Source organism: Etheostoma spectabile, chromosome 22, assembly GCF_008692095.1.
Source record: "Etheostoma spectabile isolate EspeVRDwgs_2016 chromosome 22, UIUC_Espe_1.0, whole genome shotgun sequence".
NCBI lineage: Eukaryota > Metazoa > Chordata > Actinopteri > Perciformes > Percidae > Etheostoma > Etheostoma spectabile.
In genome coordinates, this window is record NC_045754.1 from 4,427,555 (window position 1) to 4,445,778 (window position 18,224).

An 18,224-nucleotide genomic window follows, 5' to 3' on the forward strand; every position below is an offset into this window, starting at 1 on the left:
TGTGTGTGTGTGTGTGTGTGTGTGTGTGTGTGTGTGTGTGTGTGTGTGTGTGGCGTTCAGGATCTTCAGGTTATTCTTGTAGGAGGCTCTCACTTGTCACCACTGGCAGGAGGTCTAGATGTATAAATCAGTCTGACATAAGATTTCATAATAACGCAGTACAGGTTGTTTAGTCTGTAATGGGAAAGACACCGTTTTTTGAAGCTGGGCGACACAAACGCTGCGTCAGAAATGGAAGAACTGTGTGTGTGATGATATTTTGGGGGTGATTGCAGTGTAAAGCACGGCCGTGTTTATTGTAAACAGATTCGTCAGACAAGCTCTTTCCTCACATACTAACGCGTTGCTGAACTCAGGTGACCTTTAAAAGAAAACGTCTTGTTTTCACTGTTGTTGGTTTGTTGGTCTAGTTTGTGTCGTAGCTATAGCGATTGTTGACTATTTCAACAGCTGTATTGACATAAAATTCACCTCATATATTCATGCTTCCCAGAGGATGAATCCTGCTGACTCTCACTCTTCTTTTATTGCCACGATGAGATTTAAACTTTAGCCTCAGACTAGCCCCAACCACTAAGGTCTATATAAAAAGACTTTAGATACAGTATTAGTTACCATAAGTTCTATATAAAAAGACTTTAGATACTAGTATGACCCTAAGGTCTATATAAAAGAACTTCAGATACAGTATTAGGGACCACTAAGGTTTATATAAAAGACTTCAGATACAGTATTGGGCCACTAAGTCTATAAAAGAGACTTCAGATACAGTAGTAGTGGACCACTAAGGTCTATTAAAAGAGACTTCAGATACAGTATTAGGACCACTAAGGTTCTAATAAGAGACTTCAGATACAGTATTTGGGACCACTAAGGTCTATATAAAAGAGACTTCAGATACAGCATTAGGGGACCACTAAGGTCTATATAAAGGACTTCAGATACAGTATAGGGACCACTAAGTCTATATAAAAGACTTCAGATACAGTATTAGGGGACCAACTAAGTCTATAAAGAGACTTCAGATACAGTTATTAGGGGACCACTAAGATCTATAAAAAGAGACTTCAGATACAGTATTAGGGACCACTAAGGTCTTATAAAAGAGACTTCAGATACAGTATTAGGGACCACTAAGGTCTATAAAAGAGACTTCAGTACAGTATTAGGGGACCACTAAGTCTATATAAAAAGACTTCATATACAGTATTAGGGACCACTAAGGTCTATATAGAGACTTCAGATACAGTATTAGGGACCACTAAGGTCTATATAAAAGAGACTTCAGATACAGTTATGGGACCACTAAGGTTATATAAAAGAGACTTCAATACATTATTTGGGACCACTAAGTCATTATAAAGAGACTCAGATACAATTATTAGGACCCGAGATATAATAAAGAGACTTCAGAACAGTATTAGGGACCACTAAGGTCTATATAAAGAACTTACAATACTTATTAGGGACCACTAGGTCTATATAAAGAGACTCAAGAACAGTATTAGGGGACCACTAAGGTCTATATAAAGAGACTTCAGATACAGTATTAGGGGACCCTAAGGTCTATATAAAAGACTCAGATACAGTATTAGGGACCACTAAGTTCTATATAAAAGCACTTCAGATACATATTAGCCCCACTCCAAGGTCTATCTAACTCACCACCGAGCACCATGTCATGGGACCTTTAAAGCAGCATATCAAATGTAAAGTTAAACCAGGCTGACTTTCTGCCCCTTTAGGTCGAGTTCTCGTACCCGCCGTTGATGCCAGCCGAGGGCCACGACAGTAACCTGCTGCCGGAGGAGTGGAGGTACCTGCCGTTCCTGGCTCTTCCTGACGGAGCGCACAACTACCAGGAAGGTACGACACCCCTCACAGCGCTTACAGTTCAAAGGGTCTAGGGTCGAATGGCACAATAAAGTCTATATACGTGTGTAAAGGCTGAAACATGTGTACGTTCAAAAGTTGACATCAACTGACAGGAAGTTAACAAGGGGCCAGGCTGTTGCCTAGCAATAGTGGAATTTAAGTCACTTCTCAAATCTCAAAGCAACACTTTTATAGGCTCTGTTATAACCATAGATATTGAACAGAATTGTTCTATGTCTATGGTTTAGAAAGGGTTTGCCTGTTAAAAAGCAGTTTTTCCTCACCGCTGTCACACCTATTGCATGCTTTTGGGGGGACATGTTGGGTCACTGTACATTATAGTAAACAGACAGATCCCCAAACACCCCCCAGCCGGTCGCTGCCTCTGTTTTCTTGCCAAACCCTGTGAGTGTCCCATGTGACGCTGTCATGTGACGGCTGTCATGTGACGGCCCTGTGGTGCACCACTACTGTTCAGCCTTCCCCTGCGAAACGCAAACAGGAGGAACTGAGTCAAACAGCTACACCCATTAAACAATCTGATTGTACCGTTGTTACAGTTTCTGTTTGCGGTGACTTCCAGTTGGTCAGCTCACTGTTTGCGTAAGCTGTTTGTACACGCTAAATGTTCCCAGAGCAGCCTGAACGTAGGAGAGAAAAGCTCCGCTTTTAAACAGCTCCGGATCCCTTTTGCAGAAATCTCTTGTGTCCTTTTTGTACATTTGTAAATGTAGAAATACCTTCCCTCCCACCATGCATTTCTTCATCTTTTGTGTCCTTTTTGTTTCTGCTGCTCCGGCCGAGCTGATTTGAAAAAAAGAAGTAAGTGTTTCTTTAGCCTGGTTGACACCACACCCTTCTCAGTGAGAGTGGGTCTGGATAGGATAGGATGGATTGGATGGATTGGATAGTCCTTCAGACAGACCAATGATCTAGGTGACGTAGCTGCGGCAGCGGCATCAACGGGTTGGCCGTGTCACTCGCCGATGTAAATCGAGTGCAGATTTTAGTCGCGCATGCTCAGATTTAAACGATTTACGGTAAAACGTGTCATATTGAAATTTGTGAAACCCATGAATTAATAAACATTTCTCATTACAAACAATAAGAGAAGATGGAAATCATTTCAAAAACGTTGTAGCAATCTATGATTGATTGATTGATTGATTGCTAACGTTAGCTCAAAACACCATTCCACTGACAGCCTTTGTTGTGTTTGATGCTAACTTGTAGCTAAGCTAGCAGTGAACCAACTTGGTTTAGTAGCTCTATTTTTACTGTATTGACACTGCAGAAGTCTCTCGTTAGCTACTTGTCGCAAATTGAGAATTGCTAATACACACAGGCCTACACACACATGCTCAGTACCTATACATGCACCGAATGGAGGCATTTGACATTTTCTGAATCTGGGGCCTGATGGCCTGGGGCCTGATGCCCTGGGGCCTGATGCCCAGGAGCCTGGGTCCAGGGGCCTGATGCCCTGGGGCCTGATGCCCTGGGGCCTGATGCCCTGGGGCCTGATGTCCTGGGGCCTGATGTCCTGGGGCCTGATGTGGCCTGATGTCCTGGGGGCTGATGCCCAGGAGCCTGGGTCCAGGGGCCTGATGCCCTGGGGCCTGATGCCCTGGGGCCTGATGTCCTGGGGCCTGATGTGGCCTGATGTCCTGGGGCCTGATGCCCTGGGGCTTGATGCCCTGTGGCCCCTGTCGCTCCGCCAGCCTCTGCCTAATCTCTGACGTGCTTACTCTAACCTTTGTGGCTCTGCGGTCATAAATGTGAGATATTATCTTTAGCCACATGACGTTAGCAGTACTTTAGTAGCATAGTTTTGCTAGCCTTAGATCGGTTTCTCATGAGTACGAGATACTTTTTGCATGCTCACAAGAAAAGTGTCTCGCATCACAAGGGAAAAAAAAGTCCCGTCATGTCCCTTTTAGGGGCTCCGTAGTGTCTTTCCTGTTAAAGCGGCTTCAGACAATCTGTGATGTGATGTCGTCGTTTGTATTGTCAAGCAGTCAAGCATCTACATGTTATTCCTTACTTGGGTTCATGGGCTGTTTTGTAAACCATAGCACATCATGTTTTAGATAGATTTTCTATGATCTGTGCATCAGTTTTTATTTATTTCATTACAATAGAATCAAACTTGAAGGACAATTCTTCTGTTTTATTTTTAATTTTTTTCCGGGAAAGCTTTAATTTCCCATATTCCCAAAAGTTACAGTGTTGTGGGAGCTGGAGTTTTTTCCCCAATGTTGATTTCCTACAGTTTATGTAAATGACATCAACTGACAGGAAGTTAGCAAGGGGCCAGGCTGTTGCCTAGCAATGGAATTCCATTCAAAAGGATATAACTAAAAATTTACTAGGGACATTTTTTTAAGTTTAGCTTAAAGACTATTCTTTAAGTCAGCCTGGCCGACTGACCTGGAGGTCAGCTAGCCAGGAAAGAGGGTTCACCCGGCCCTCCTACGTGGGATCAAAGCGTGGGGCTGACCAGGAGGTCAGTCTGCCACGACGAGGGTTCACCCGGCTCTCCTACGTGGGATCAGAGCGTGGGGCTGACCTAGAGGTCAGTCTGCCACGACAGAGGGCTAGGGGTTTAGAAAGGGATTAGGGACTAGGGACCAGCCTTAGCGGCTCTGGAGATCCAAGCTGAGCTGGTCGGAGGCTAGACCACCAAACCAAATAACCAAAAACTGACAGATCCCAAACAGACCCCAACCGCCCACCGAGAGTCAGGTTCTATCTGAGGTTTCTGCTTGTTAAAAAGCAGTTTTTTCCTCACCGCTGTCACACCAAATGCATGCTGTTGGGGGGAAGTGTTGGGTCTCTGTAAATTATAGAGTGTGGTCTAGACCCACTCTATATGTAAAGTGTTCTGAGATAACATCTGTTATGATTTAACGCTATAAATAAAATAGAATTAACTCACAGATGTTGTACCATGCCTTCATTTATTTCTGCAAATTGTCTCTTCTAGTAAAGTCTATATACAAGGGTCAAACATGTTTACGTTCAAAAGTTAACATCAACTGACAGGAAGTTAACAAGGGGCCAAAAAAATTAAACCCACATTGATGTGAGCAACTCCCTCTGCAGTGCACTGCGGCTCATAAACATCGTTCACCCCTAGAATGTTCCTCACGTGGTGCAGCACTAATGTACCATCAAGCCTGAAGTTGAAGGCTGTCTTTCTGGCGCCCTGCAGCTGGGGCCAGGGGCCTGGGGCCTGATGCCCTGGGTCCAGGGGCCTGGGTCCAGGGCCTGGGGCCTGCAGCCTGGGTCCAGGGGCCTGATGTCCAGGGCCTGATGCCCTGTTGCCCGATGCCCTGTGGCCCCTGCCGCTCCGCCAGCCTCTGCCTAATCTCTGACGTGCTTACTCTGACCTTTGTGGCTCTGCTGTGGTCTCTTCCAGACCAGATCTTTATAAATCACATAATAAAACGCTCTTCATCCTCTCTTCACATAAAATGAAGGCTAAGTGTTGTGGCATTTACTTTCTTTTTCTTTTTATAGCTGTTTCTCTCAGGTTTTTTTTTTTTTTTTTTTTTTTAATGGAGTCCATAAATGGAAATGGCCAGGAGCAGGAGGTATTCATCATTCCTGAAAACGCAACAAACATTTACTGTTGGTTCATCCACAAACTCATAAAGATGAAGCAGTTGTTAACTGATTTCATGCCGTGAATGTGAGATATGAATTATAGCCACATGACGTTAGCAGTACTTTATTATCATCGTTTTTCTAGCCTTAGATTGGTTTCTGGTGAATATGAGATACTTTTTTTGCGTGGGCTGTTTTGTAAACCATAGCACATCATGTTTTAGATAGATTTTCTATCATCTGTGCATCAGTTTTTATTTATTTCACCTAAATAGAATCAAACTTGCAGGACAATTCTCCCGTTTTATTTTTTATTTTTTTCCGGGAAAGTTTTAATTTCCCATATTCCCAAAAGTTGCAGTGTTGTGGGAGCTGGAGTTTTTCTCCATGTTGATTCCCTGTTATCGTTTATGTAAATGACATCAACTGACAGGAAGTTAACGAGGGGATAACTGAGATAACTTCTATTAGGGTTTCACACTATAAATAAAATAGAATTGACTTCCAGGTGTTTTACCAAATGCCTGCATTTCTTTCTGTGAATTGTCTCTTCTGGCTGCAAAATGCTTGTGATGGATACTCTAAAAATATGAAAATATGCATGATATTGTAGATTAATGTGAGTAATGATGTTGTTTTTGCAGACACTGTGTATTTTCACCTTCCGCCCCTCAATGAAGACATGAAGTGTGTTTACGGAGTGTCCTGTTATCGCCAAATAGAAGCAAAGGTCAGTCATATTTGTTTTTTAATTGATTCTTAGGGATTTTGTTGTTTACCGCAGTAAATAATATATACATACAGTATATATTATTTACTGTATATATACTGTTTTAACAAATCAACAGTAAAAACATCTTAGACTGTGAAATTTCCCTTAAAGATGCTGTAGGTAAGACTTAAATAACTAACTTTCTGTCATATTTGCTAAAACTGACCGGATGTTCGAGTAGAACTACAATGTGATTTGCAAAAATCCACAGCTCCCTGTTCAGATGCACCAATCAGGGTGTGTGTGTGTGTGTGTGTGTGTGTGTGTGTGTGTGTGTGTGTGTGTGTGTGTGGGTGTGTGTTGTGTGTCGTTGTGTGTGTGTGTGTGGTGTGTGGTCGTGTGTGTGTGTGTGTTGGTGTGTGTGGGTGTGTGTGTGCGGGGGGGGGGGCGGTTACTTTCAAAATTGAACACCTGTGCAGTTTTATATCAATGTCGCAATAACTTTTGATTCTTGACCACAGCCCTAAGTAAAAGTACATAAGCTTTTACATCAAAATATACTCAAAGTACCAAAAGTCAAAATACTATAACATCAAACTTTCCAAAGGCCAGAGGGCCTAATAACTCTTATCCAAATTGATTTAAAACAACAAATTTGGATTAAACTACGTTACAGGAACATTTAAAATAGTTAATTAATAAAAACAAACTTAAGCTAACTTAAAGATAATTAGGAACACTATGACATTTAGTAAGCATACTGTATATTTGAATTTCTATCCTGTGTAAAATGGAGAGGCAAACATTGAGATGTTTACTGTCCCAGTTTGTTTTGCACTGTATGTTGAGCCACGTCTAAGACACACAATCTAGTTTTTGGAATCGGAGTATAAGTCTATGAATTATGTTATATTATGTAGTATTGTTCTTCACACTGAGCTGTTGCAGCAGTGTCGTTGGTTTTGGAATGACATGTTCACCTATGGCTGTAATGTCCAGGTGTCCACATACTTTTGGCCATGTAGTGGATTTACCACAAGATGACAACGTATCCCGTTTCTGTCTCTGATGATGTCGGTGTTCATGAGGCCGGCTGCAGAGCGTTAGGCCCACCGAGCGCCCCCCCCCCCCCCCCCCCCCCCCCCCCCCCCCCCCAGATGTGGTCTAATAAATCTCTATATTTTAATGTTTTTAATCCCTCCTCAGGCCCTGAAGGTCCGACTGGCTGACGTCACCAGGGAGACGGTTCAGAAGAGCGTCTGCGTCCTCAGTCGAGTGGTGAGTCACTCAGAGGATCACGCTCTTATCTTTACAACACAATAAAACAAGGTTTCAGCCTCCGTAGCTCTGCCAGTAATACAGTGAGAGAGTGAGTCACTGAGCCAGTGCCCTGGATCAGCATCATGTAGAAGAGGAGGGAAATGTTGGACAGAGGATGTGAAGTTGGACATGGCCGGACGTACAGGACATGTTCGTGTTTTATTTGAATCAGAAACACGCAACAACACATGATGGTGATTGGTACCCCTCACATGTGAAAACGTCTTTTGTCGACGGATGGACGGAGTCGAGGAGCTATCAAATAATTTCAATTTATTGCTATTTATAGTGATTTATCACCATGTACCATGTCTCAGAACACTTTACATCAAAAAAGTGCAATTTACAACTCACAATTTTTACAATTGGCAACCGTCCAATGAAATGATGATCATTGCAGCGTTTGCATATTTTGCATATTGCATACTTATTGCGACACTTTCGATATATTGCGATAATGGAATTGAGTCGATATATCGTCCACCCCTAGATATAATATTGAGCAACGTGATATTGCGATGACGATTTTGAGTCGCTATATCTTGCACCCCTAAGGGCATTTCCCTGTAATGTCAGAGGTTATATCTGGTTATATAATATCAGAGGTTATATCTGATTATATAATGTCAGAGGTTATATCTGAATATATAATGTCAGAGGTTATATCTGATTATATAATGTCAGAGGTTAGATCTGGTTTTATCTCCTCGCTCCTATTCACACATGACTCCATGTCGGGAATATTCCTAATTTTCATAAACACATTTTAGACATGCAGCGTTTCCAAATCGCAGTTTGAAAGAATGAGATCAGCTAAACGAGAAGACCGCCTTTAATCAGATGTGCAATAGTTAGTTCAATATTTGGTGTTACATTTGGTGTAACATTTTTATTCCTTTTCTCATTATTATAGTCACAGTTTTTTTCCATAATATAAATGCTGGAATAATGTTACATATCACAGATTGCGTACGGATTGTTTTTCATTTGTTTTGTATTACTTTATTTAACAGGATCGTAGAAGGTGCAGTATGTAGATGCTGCTGTCGAACGGATACCTTTTTTCAAATGGAATTGTTTTTATCATTGTTAGAACTTTAGCTCTTGTGATGAATGCTCTGGGTTTGACCGATCAATGTTCCACAAAACTGACTGCAGGCCATTCATCACCATGTTCTCACCCCTGCATAAGAATATAGACATTTGAGGTTTCATCTGGTACACAGTGAATATTGAACATAAGCTATATATTATTTTTAAATAATTGCAAATCAAATCGAATTGCAATATCTGCCCCCCCCCAACCCCACCCACCACCACCAAAAAACATTCATCCCTAGTCTTTATAAGAACAGTCCATTTATCCAGATCTTTTCCTAAGAGAAGCAACATGAGGAAATAACAATAGAAATTAAACAATAGCTCTCATCATGTCCAGCCATTTCTTGGATAAAGATTAGTGGAAAAACAGCAGTCATGTCCCTGTGAGCATAAACTATCTTGTAAATGTTGTTGTGGTTGATGCTGTAAATGAGTCACACACCCGTGATGGGCTGCTGACGGTGTGTTGTGTGTTGTGTTGTGTGTTGTGTTGTGTGTTGTGTTGTGATTCCCAGCCGCTCTACGGTCTGCTCCAAGCTAAACTCCAGCTCATCACACACGCCTACTTCGAGGAGAAAGACTTCTCCCAGATCTCGATTTTAAAGGTGAGAATCAAAGCGTCTGTTAATGTTTCACGTCTCAGTTATCGCCTCCAGCTAACCCCCCCCCCCCCCCCCCGTTCCTTCTCCCACCCGCAGGAACTGTACGAACACATGAATGCTCTCTGGGGGCTCGGCTCTGGAGGGATCGCAGGTTTATCTAGGTGGGGTCAAACACTCGTTTCTCGTACACACACACACACACACACACACACACACACACACACACACACACACACACACACCACACACCACACACACACGGTGCAGTTGCATTGTCCCAGCTGGCAGGACTATATGCATTATTGTGACAATAGCAACAAAATAATGGTGGATTTTGCATCTAATTTGTGGTTTTTATTTCCACTTTAAAGTACTCATATTATGCTGTTTGGCTTTCCCCTTACCTTTTATTATGTTAGATATCTCTGTTTGTGCATGTAATAGGGTTACAAAGTACTCTACATAAAATACTCTGCTTCTGACTGGCTAGTAGTCCTTACCTAGGTGCTGAGCATGTGCGACTCCCAACAAAGATAGAAACAGAAGTGAGATGTCTCACTCTGGAGCTAAAACACAGAGCTCAACACACAGGGTGACAAGAGGAGCTGCAGCAAGGAGCAGGACAGCAAAAATGTGGTGTTTCTTTAACTACATAAACCTATTCTAGTACAACCTCTAAACACACTTATCAACCTGAAAATTAGCACAATAGGAGGCATTTAATCCATTTTAACTTAAAAGGCAACAGGTTCCAGTATGTGTCATTTTGTAAAAATATAATAATTGTTTATCTTTTGCTTTTGTGAGTATAACTTGTCATCATATCACATAAATACTCACTAAAGGAGTGAAATGATTGAATAGCCATTCAGAAACAGGGATTCTGAACTGTGTAGTTGAGCAGATATTCTAAAAACAGACTATATTTGTGGTTATTTGCCATTTTATTGTTATTAACTGCACAAAAACGTTCATGCATTTTAACGAGTGTAAAGTCCTCATTGTTTTACGCTCTGTTTTCTCTCCTCAGGTTTATCACCCAGAGATTTAATACTGCACTTTCGACACAAGGTAGAACATTACAGTCTAACAATAATGTTACGCTGTAAAATGTGTCGGCTGGTAGTGTAACGGTTCAGTAATTCATTTCTTTATTGATCTTCGTAGATTCTCATCCTCTTCAAGCTCATTCTGCTGGAGAAGAAGGTACGACTAGAACCAAATCTTTTCTCTTTTCTAGCATTGCAGCACTTATGAAAGTGTGTTTCTCATTGTTGTGTTGCTTGTGCTTGCAGGTCCTGTTCTACGTGTCTCCTGTCAACAGACTAGTAGGAGCTCTGATGACAGTTTTATCGCTGTTTCCAGGTCAGAAACTCCAAAACATCTCCTCTCCTCTTGCACTTTAAATTAGGCCTTTGCTAAGCTAGTGCATGGGTGTTTAATATGCATCTGTACAGAGGAAAAACTGATGAAATAAGACATAAAAACACAGTCATTGACACAAAGCAGCCATACTAAGTTTTGCTAAAGTCAAAAATTGTTAAATCAGTATCAGGTCGATAATGTCTCGAAATATGTTAATATAAAATGTAACCATTGATCGTGTGGCTTCATCAGCAGGTGTGCAAGATGTTTAACCCCCGTGTTGTCTTCTCGTCAAAATTTAAAATATCAACACTATTGTTGACTGTTTGTATTGATGTTTTTAGCTTTTTCTTACGCTTTTGTCCCTTTTTTCAACACTTTTGACGCTTTAGTTTTTGTTTAGTTTAATTTTTTACTTTAGTTTACAGTTATTTTTGGAATTTATGGTCCTTAAACTTCATTTATAGGAAATTATACCTAATGTTTGAGTTAGAAAAGCAGAAATTAGGAATTATTTAGACTAAAATTAAAAAAATATGTCAACTTCTACTTAATTCTATTTGGAAACTACTTCGATTTCTTTTCAAATGCTATAAAGTTGAGTAAGACACCCCAAAATGAATGGAAGTAGAGATTTGTTCTTAACAAAGAGCGTTGATGACATGCAGCGAAAGGTGGCAGGTCTGAGTCGAACCTGGGCCCTCTACGTTGAGGAAGAAACCTCTATATGTGGGCGCCCGCTCTACCAACTGGACTATCCGGGCGTCCATTGCCTACGTATTTTGATAATCAACTCTCATTCATAAAATGAAGAATGTGTTATTTCTTCTTAAAACATCTCATAGTCTCGCTGGAGGAATCAGGACATTTAAGAACTACCTAATGTTCCTTATGTCAAACAGAAAAGCAGTAGAGTAGCAACATGCATTAGTAGTGATGAAGGGGACTGAGATCTCGTTGTGATTTGTGCAGGTATGATCGAGCACGGCCTGGTGGACTCGTCCCACTACCGGCCAAAGAGCAGCCTGACCGAGGACCTGAGTCTGGCGGAGAGCGTCTCCGGAGCCGAGGAGTTCGTCTCCGTGTCCGTCAGCGACATCGCCAACACCAAGCTGGAGACGGAGGCGGGGGAGACCGCCCAGCCGGCCGCGGGGTCTCCGTCCTCCGGGAACAGCAACGAGAGGGACAACCACCTCCTCAAACCCCCGTCACGCACCTCTCCAGAGTCCTCGGAGAGCGACTGGGAGACTCTGGACCCCAGCGTGTTGGAAGACAGTCCCAAAGAGGCGGCCGAGGGGAAAGAGACGGAGCCCCTGGACGCGTTCGACTCCAAGCCGGGGACGCCCATCACCGTGCAGCCGCTGTCAGGCAGCGGGCAGGGGGGGGTGGTCCAGGGCCTGGTGTCTGGTCTGGAGGAGGATCAGTACGGCCTGCCGCTCCCCATCTTCACTAAGGTAACACTCTCACTAGGGCTGAACAGTTAATCGCAATTGTATCAACATCGCAATGTGGACTAGGGCAATATATGTGTCAAATGTGTTGTGTTGACATATGTGTCAAAGCATTCTGGATGAAGTAGAGTTGTAGAAGTAGAGAGGTCCCGGCCTGCAGATTATATCCTACAGACCGGAGAAAAACAGATCCTCGCAAAAATCACACTATAATCAATTTGATTTCTTTCAATGTTAATCATTTTCAATGAAGATGAGAATAATGACACAAAAACAATCATTCTCTCCAATATCGTGAATCATTTTGCATTATCAGTCAAAATAATCGCAATTAGATTTTTTCCTCATGTTGTGCAGCCCTCACTCACACTAGCTTCAATGTCCGTCACCTTCCTGTTCCTCTTTAATATCCTTATATTTATATTAATGATCATCCGTTACTGTGTGTGTGTCTCTGTGTGTGTCTGGGGTGGTTTTGTGGGTGGGTGGTGGTGGTGCGTGTGCGAGAGGGTTGTGTCTGGTGTGTGTGTGTGTGTGTGCGGGTGTGTCGTGTGTGGTGTGTGTGTGTGTGTGTGTGTGTGGGCGCGCGGTTTGTGTGTGTGGTGTGTGTGTGTGGTGTGTGGGTGGTGTGGGTGTGTGTGTGTGGGTGTTGTGTGTGTGTGTTGAGTTCCAGCCGGATGTTAGCTCACAATAAACACAGGGACCTTTGCCTTCCGTTGCCAGGGTTACCTGTGTCTGCCCTACATGGCCCTGCAGCAGCATCACCTCCTATCAGACGTGGCGGTGCGCGGCTTCGTTGCCGGGGCGACCAACATCCTCTTCCGCCAGCAGAGGCACCTCAGTGATGCCATCGTTGAGGTAAGTCCCGCTGCATGACAAAAGTTAGACATTACAGACTCCTCGTCTCTTTTCTTCCTCTCTCCTCTGTGAAATCAAGATGCCTTCAAGGGCCGTTGGAAACATCAAAATCGATAACGCTTGACGGAAAACAGTAATTGTGAAATATAAAGTCTACGTGCTTTTTAAGGGGGGGGGGGGTTAAAAACAAAACAACGATGGGGGGGGGGGGGGGGGGGCGATGTGAGAGTCCCGTACAGGACACATCTCTGCCTCTATCGCTCCTGAATGCACCTTAAAGTGAATATTTGAGTTCCTGGCAGTAACTACTGACGTGTGTTACGTGTTGTAGGTGGAAGAAGCTGGGGTCCACATCCAGGACCCCGAGCTCCGGAAGATCCTGAGCCTGACGACGGCGGACCTACGCTTCGCCGACTACCTGGTCAAACACGTGACGGAGAACCGCGACGACGTGTTCCTGGACGGCACGGGCTGGGAGGGCGGAGACGAGTGGATCCGAGCCCAGTTCACCCTCTACCTCCACTCCCTACTGTCCTCCACCTTACAGCAAGGTGGGAGACTCAGGCAGTCACTAAGTTGTTCTCTTCTGTCTGTAGTTCCCTCACCATTCATTCATTCATTCATTCATTCATTCATTCATTTATTTATTTATTGTGTCACACTTTGCTTCCCTCTCACTTCTTCATCAAGGGAATGTTTTATCCAGGCTATAAAGAAAAATCTTCAAATACATTTGATCTAAATTGAAGTATTACAGTGTTTTAAGTACATGTTTTTAGTTTTTACTTAATATTGATGTTTACACTTAATAAATGTTATATAAAAGAGCATACATACAGTTCCTACATAATCTTTTTTCCGTCATGTGGACAGAATCAATTCATAATAAACCTAGTGCCACTAACATTTTGGACAATTTTAGACCCCATCCCAGAATTCTTGAAATCTTACTGTACTGTATATACATTGAAAACATTGCCTACTGCTATCTGTGATAGAGCGCTGGCTTTCACTGTTTAGATGTCCCAGTGTCCTTTTAAAAGAATTGCTATTATAATTAATAAATACTGATGCTCCTGGTCTGACAGTTATGGACTATACAATGCTAAAGTAGCAAGTCAAATTCAAAAAGTGAGTGTGTTCTTGGGCCAAAACATGCAAAAGCAACAAAAATGGCGCAAAAGACAAGAAAAGGAACCATTGTTTTATGGTTTTGTGCTCATTATTCAAATTAAAACTCACTACTTCATTCAAGTTATGAAGAGTTGAGTCATGATGGGAGCTGGTGTCATTGCGTCTTTCACACACAATAATCATCAACACAGTTCTTTTTTTAAAGATTATTTTTGGGGCTTTTCCGCCTTTTCATTTTTTATAGGACAGTTAGGTGCGAAAGGGGCAAGAGGGGGAAGACATGCAGGAAACCATCACAGTACCTTCTCAGGACATGTGCGCCTGCTCTACCGCTGAACCAACCCGGCCACACAGTAAATCCAGTTCTGATCGTGTCCACTGACTCCGATCTTCTCTTTGGTTCCAGATAACGAGCGGCTGCTGGCGGATTACGGCGCTCCGTTCGTCGCGGCCTGGAAGATCACCCACAACTACCGCGTGTGGCACAGCAACAAGCACCCCGCCATGGCCGCCATCACCCCGGGGTAGGAGCCAGAAACTATTCATGACGTCATTTTAGCTCAATTTACCCGGCAACATCAAGGGTCGAGACACAAATGTCATCTGTGTCAGGTCTTTAAAAACAATATGAATAGGATGAACGGCTGGGGGGAAAAAAACTAAGTATTGGCAAATTAAAAACACCACATGTTGCAAAAATCTTTCGAATTTGGAGTAATGGTGGCCGTGTTTACAGGCATTTTCCCAAGCAACTAAACCGTTCAGATCCAGTATTTATGCAGAATTGAATACAGAATTTAAAAACAACTAAATGTTTACTTGTGGGTGATCCATTGGTCTCTGTTGCAGACACCCGTTCCAGGGCCAGTACAGTGTTGCTGATGTGAAACTACGACTCTCACAGTGAGTACTCTCTCATTCTTTTATCTCCTGCTTCGTCCATTCCAGTACATGCAACGTCATCGTCCACTGTCGTAGACCACCTCCTCATCAGGCCTTAGACACTGCAACTTTCTTCCATAGAACATCAGAAAAAACATAAATACCAGATAAGATGATGGGCACCCAGCTCTTACCTAGTTATTTTTCTTTCAAACTTCATGGTATCAGATTTTTTTCCCCCAGTAGCTCCGTTGATGTCGGGCTCACCAAACCACGCGTGCCGCTGCCCTCATGTGGTGACAAGATGACACTGTAAAGACAAGGCGATGGACAGGTTGGGCAGTAAAAACAGATTGTGGCTTTTACTTCATTTCAGAGTCCTATTCTTTCTAAAAAAAAAATGGTGAAGTTACCATAAATCTTAAAATTAGTGGTAAAACAACCATGTTTTTCTAATATTAAATTCAACTTTATTCAATCATTTGAGAACATTTTGCCCACCTTTTGTTCACTTTTACCTAGTTTGCTGTTTGCTGTCAGACACCTGTGATTTTACTTTGAAGGAGAAAAAGGCGATGTAAAGTTACTATAAAAACCTCTAAATTAGGGCTCGGCGATATGGAGAAAATCAAATATCACGATATTTATGACCAAATACCTCGATATCAATACCGCAACGATATTGTAGTGTTGACTATTGGTGCTTTGACAAAATATTTACACAATGAGAATAATGATAAATAATCATCAGTAATGTGGAGTGGGTAAAGGCTCATAGTAGAACAGTTAAATCAGTCTGGTAAAATCAGAAAATGACATAACTTTACTGTAACGCAGCCTTTTAAACCAGGTAAAGACAACTTATGCCATATTATGATATTACACATCTAAAATCTGAGACAATATCTAGTCTCATATCACGATACTGATATAGTATCATTATATTGCCCAGCTCTACTCTAAATAAGTGATAAATCCAACCATATTTTTTAACCATACATTTTAACTTTATTCAATCATTTAAATACATTTTGCCCAACGTCTACTCAGACACCTGTGCTTTTACTTTGAAGGAGAGCTTTAGCCCGTTAACAGCACTCTTTTGCAAAATGTTGACAGTTTTGTGTAATGCTACGTCCATTGATTTGCCGCACACAGTAATTCATTTAAGAGCGCAAATTAGTTTTTGTCTCCCTCTTGATGCTGATTGGGGCTCTGTATTCCTGAAAGGAATCCCTCCAAAATAAAAGACTGGAGGAAAATTGAAAGGATATAGTCGTGGGCTTGTGAGGGGCCTGATCCTGTGGCAGTAGGGAGTTTGGGACTCCTGCTTTAAATAATGTTTCTTTATTTATTTATTTTTAAGAAAAAACAGTGAATTTGTAAAGGAAAAAGCAATATTAACTAAACATAACATAGTTAAAGTAACTATGTGTGACTTTTAAATATTTCTGAAACGGTGTAATGTCCCATCTGATGACCATAAATGACCTGTAACAGCAAACGAGACCAATGCATTTTAGACCACAAATGATTGCATTTCCAAAACCGTTGTCAGGCTGAGTGCAGCTGGGAACGCTTTATAAATATTCCAGAGAGCCGTGTGTTCCTTCATGCGTTGTTTGTGGGTGGACAGAGCAGCTCGCTGGTCACGCTGGTCGAAGGTGAAGTCACTAATTATCACTGCAGCGGGAGACTTCTGCTGCTCCAGCTCTGGTTTCATTCCAGGGAGTGCAGATGAAAGGTGACCCCGTCCACAGCTGGAGCACACACACACACACACACACACACACACACACACACACGAGCGTGTCTCCGTCCCTAACTTAGCTTTATGACGAGAACCCGGGGAGATGTGATACTCTGAGCGCTCCCTTTACCTTCAGGTGTCTGGTGACATGCCCACCGTAAACTCTCAGTAAACAAACTGTGGAGGAAACCTTAACCTTTGTTTGTTTAGTTTAGTTTAGTTTAGTTTAGTTGGGGGGGAAATCCTATCAGAAATGAAAAGAAAAGACTTCTTGATATTGTGACAAAATATATAATAAATTGATTGGAATCTCTGATCTTTATGAAATGAAATAGTTCAGTAACAAATCAATTAAGTGTGTGTGTGTGTGTGTGTGTGTGTGTGTGTGTGAGCGTGCACCCCATGTAGGCTGAGTCCTTTGCAGTGGCCCGGGTTAGAATCTGACCCGCGGCCCTTTGCTGCGGTCTATACAATGTCACTATCTAGTAAAGGGAAAAGCCCCCAAAATAATCTTGAACAAAAAAAAAAAAAATCCATTAAGTGTTTAATATTACAACATATTATTGTCCAGTGATATAAGATGTAACTAAACTACAGGAGGAGTTGAAATGTAAGAAAATGACTCATACAAAACCTTTACTCCTTAACCTTTATTATTAGCCTGTGCTTTTACTTTGAAGTTACAACACTCGCCTGTTAAAATGTTTATATATAATGAGATATTAACACCGTTATTGGCCGATATTAGGCACTTCCCTATCTATCAGTTTCGGCATTTATAATGGCCGATTTGAAAAAAAATAATATATATTTTTAAATATTCTTTCATCAAAATCATAAAGGATTCTGATAAGTGAATATTTAAAGAATAAAAAAAGACTGTCAACCATGGTATAAGCGTTGGCGTTGCATAGTCTGTCCACCAGAGGACGCTCTACACCGTCCCTGTTAGTGTGGTTGCAAGTCTGTCCACCAGAGGACGCTCTACAACGTCCCTGTTGTGATGGCGTTGCATAGTCTGTCCACCGAGGACGCTCTACAACGTCCCTGTTAGTGATGTGTTGCATAGTCTGTCACCAGAGGACGCTCTACAAGTCCTGTTAGTGATGGCGTTGCATAGTTGTCACCAGAGGACGCTCACTACACGTCCCTGTTAGTGATGTGTTGCATAGTCTGTCACCAGAGGACGTCTACAACGTCCCTGTTAGTGATGGCGTTGCATAGTCTGTCCACCAGAGGACGCTCTACAACGTCCTGTTAGTGTGCGTGGCATAGTCTGTCCACCAGAGGACGCTCTACAACGTCCTGTTAGTGATGGCGTGCATAGTCTGTCCAACAGGGGAGCTCTACAACGTCCTGTTAGTGATGGCGTTGCATAGTCTGTCACCAGGGACGCCTCTACAACGTCCCTGTTAGTGGTGGCGTTGCATAGTCTGTCCACCAGGGCGCTCTACAAGTCCCTGTTAGTGATGTGTTGCATAGTCTGTCCACCAGAGGACGCTCTACAACGTCCCTGTTGGCAACCCTGATTATTTTTTTGTTAATGTGTTTTTGTTCAAAGGACT

General features: G+C 42.4%; 1 protein-coding gene across 1 annotated transcript in view; it reads left to right on the forward strand.

Annotated features, from left to right (window-relative positions):
* avl9 (AVL9 homolog (S. cerevisiase)) overlaps positions 1 to 18,224 on the forward strand; it is a 29,290-nt gene that overhangs the window by 3,250 nt on the left and 7,816 nt on the right. Inside the window, 14 exon segments of the mRNA XM_032504533.1 lie at positions 1,746 to 1,866; positions 6,129 to 6,214; positions 7,403 to 7,474; positions 9,133 to 9,222; positions 9,316 to 9,338; positions 9,340 to 9,380; positions 10,250 to 10,290; positions 10,387 to 10,425; positions 10,515 to 10,584; positions 11,557 to 12,038; positions 12,759 to 12,893; positions 13,225 to 13,444; positions 14,434 to 14,551; positions 14,877 to 14,930. Of these exon segments, the coding sequence (XP_032360424.1) occupies positions 1,746 to 1,866; positions 6,129 to 6,214; positions 7,403 to 7,474; positions 9,133 to 9,222; positions 9,316 to 9,338; positions 9,340 to 9,380; positions 10,250 to 10,290; positions 10,387 to 10,425; positions 10,515 to 10,584; positions 11,557 to 12,038; positions 12,759 to 12,893; positions 13,225 to 13,444; positions 14,434 to 14,551; positions 14,877 to 14,930 (1,592 nt within the window).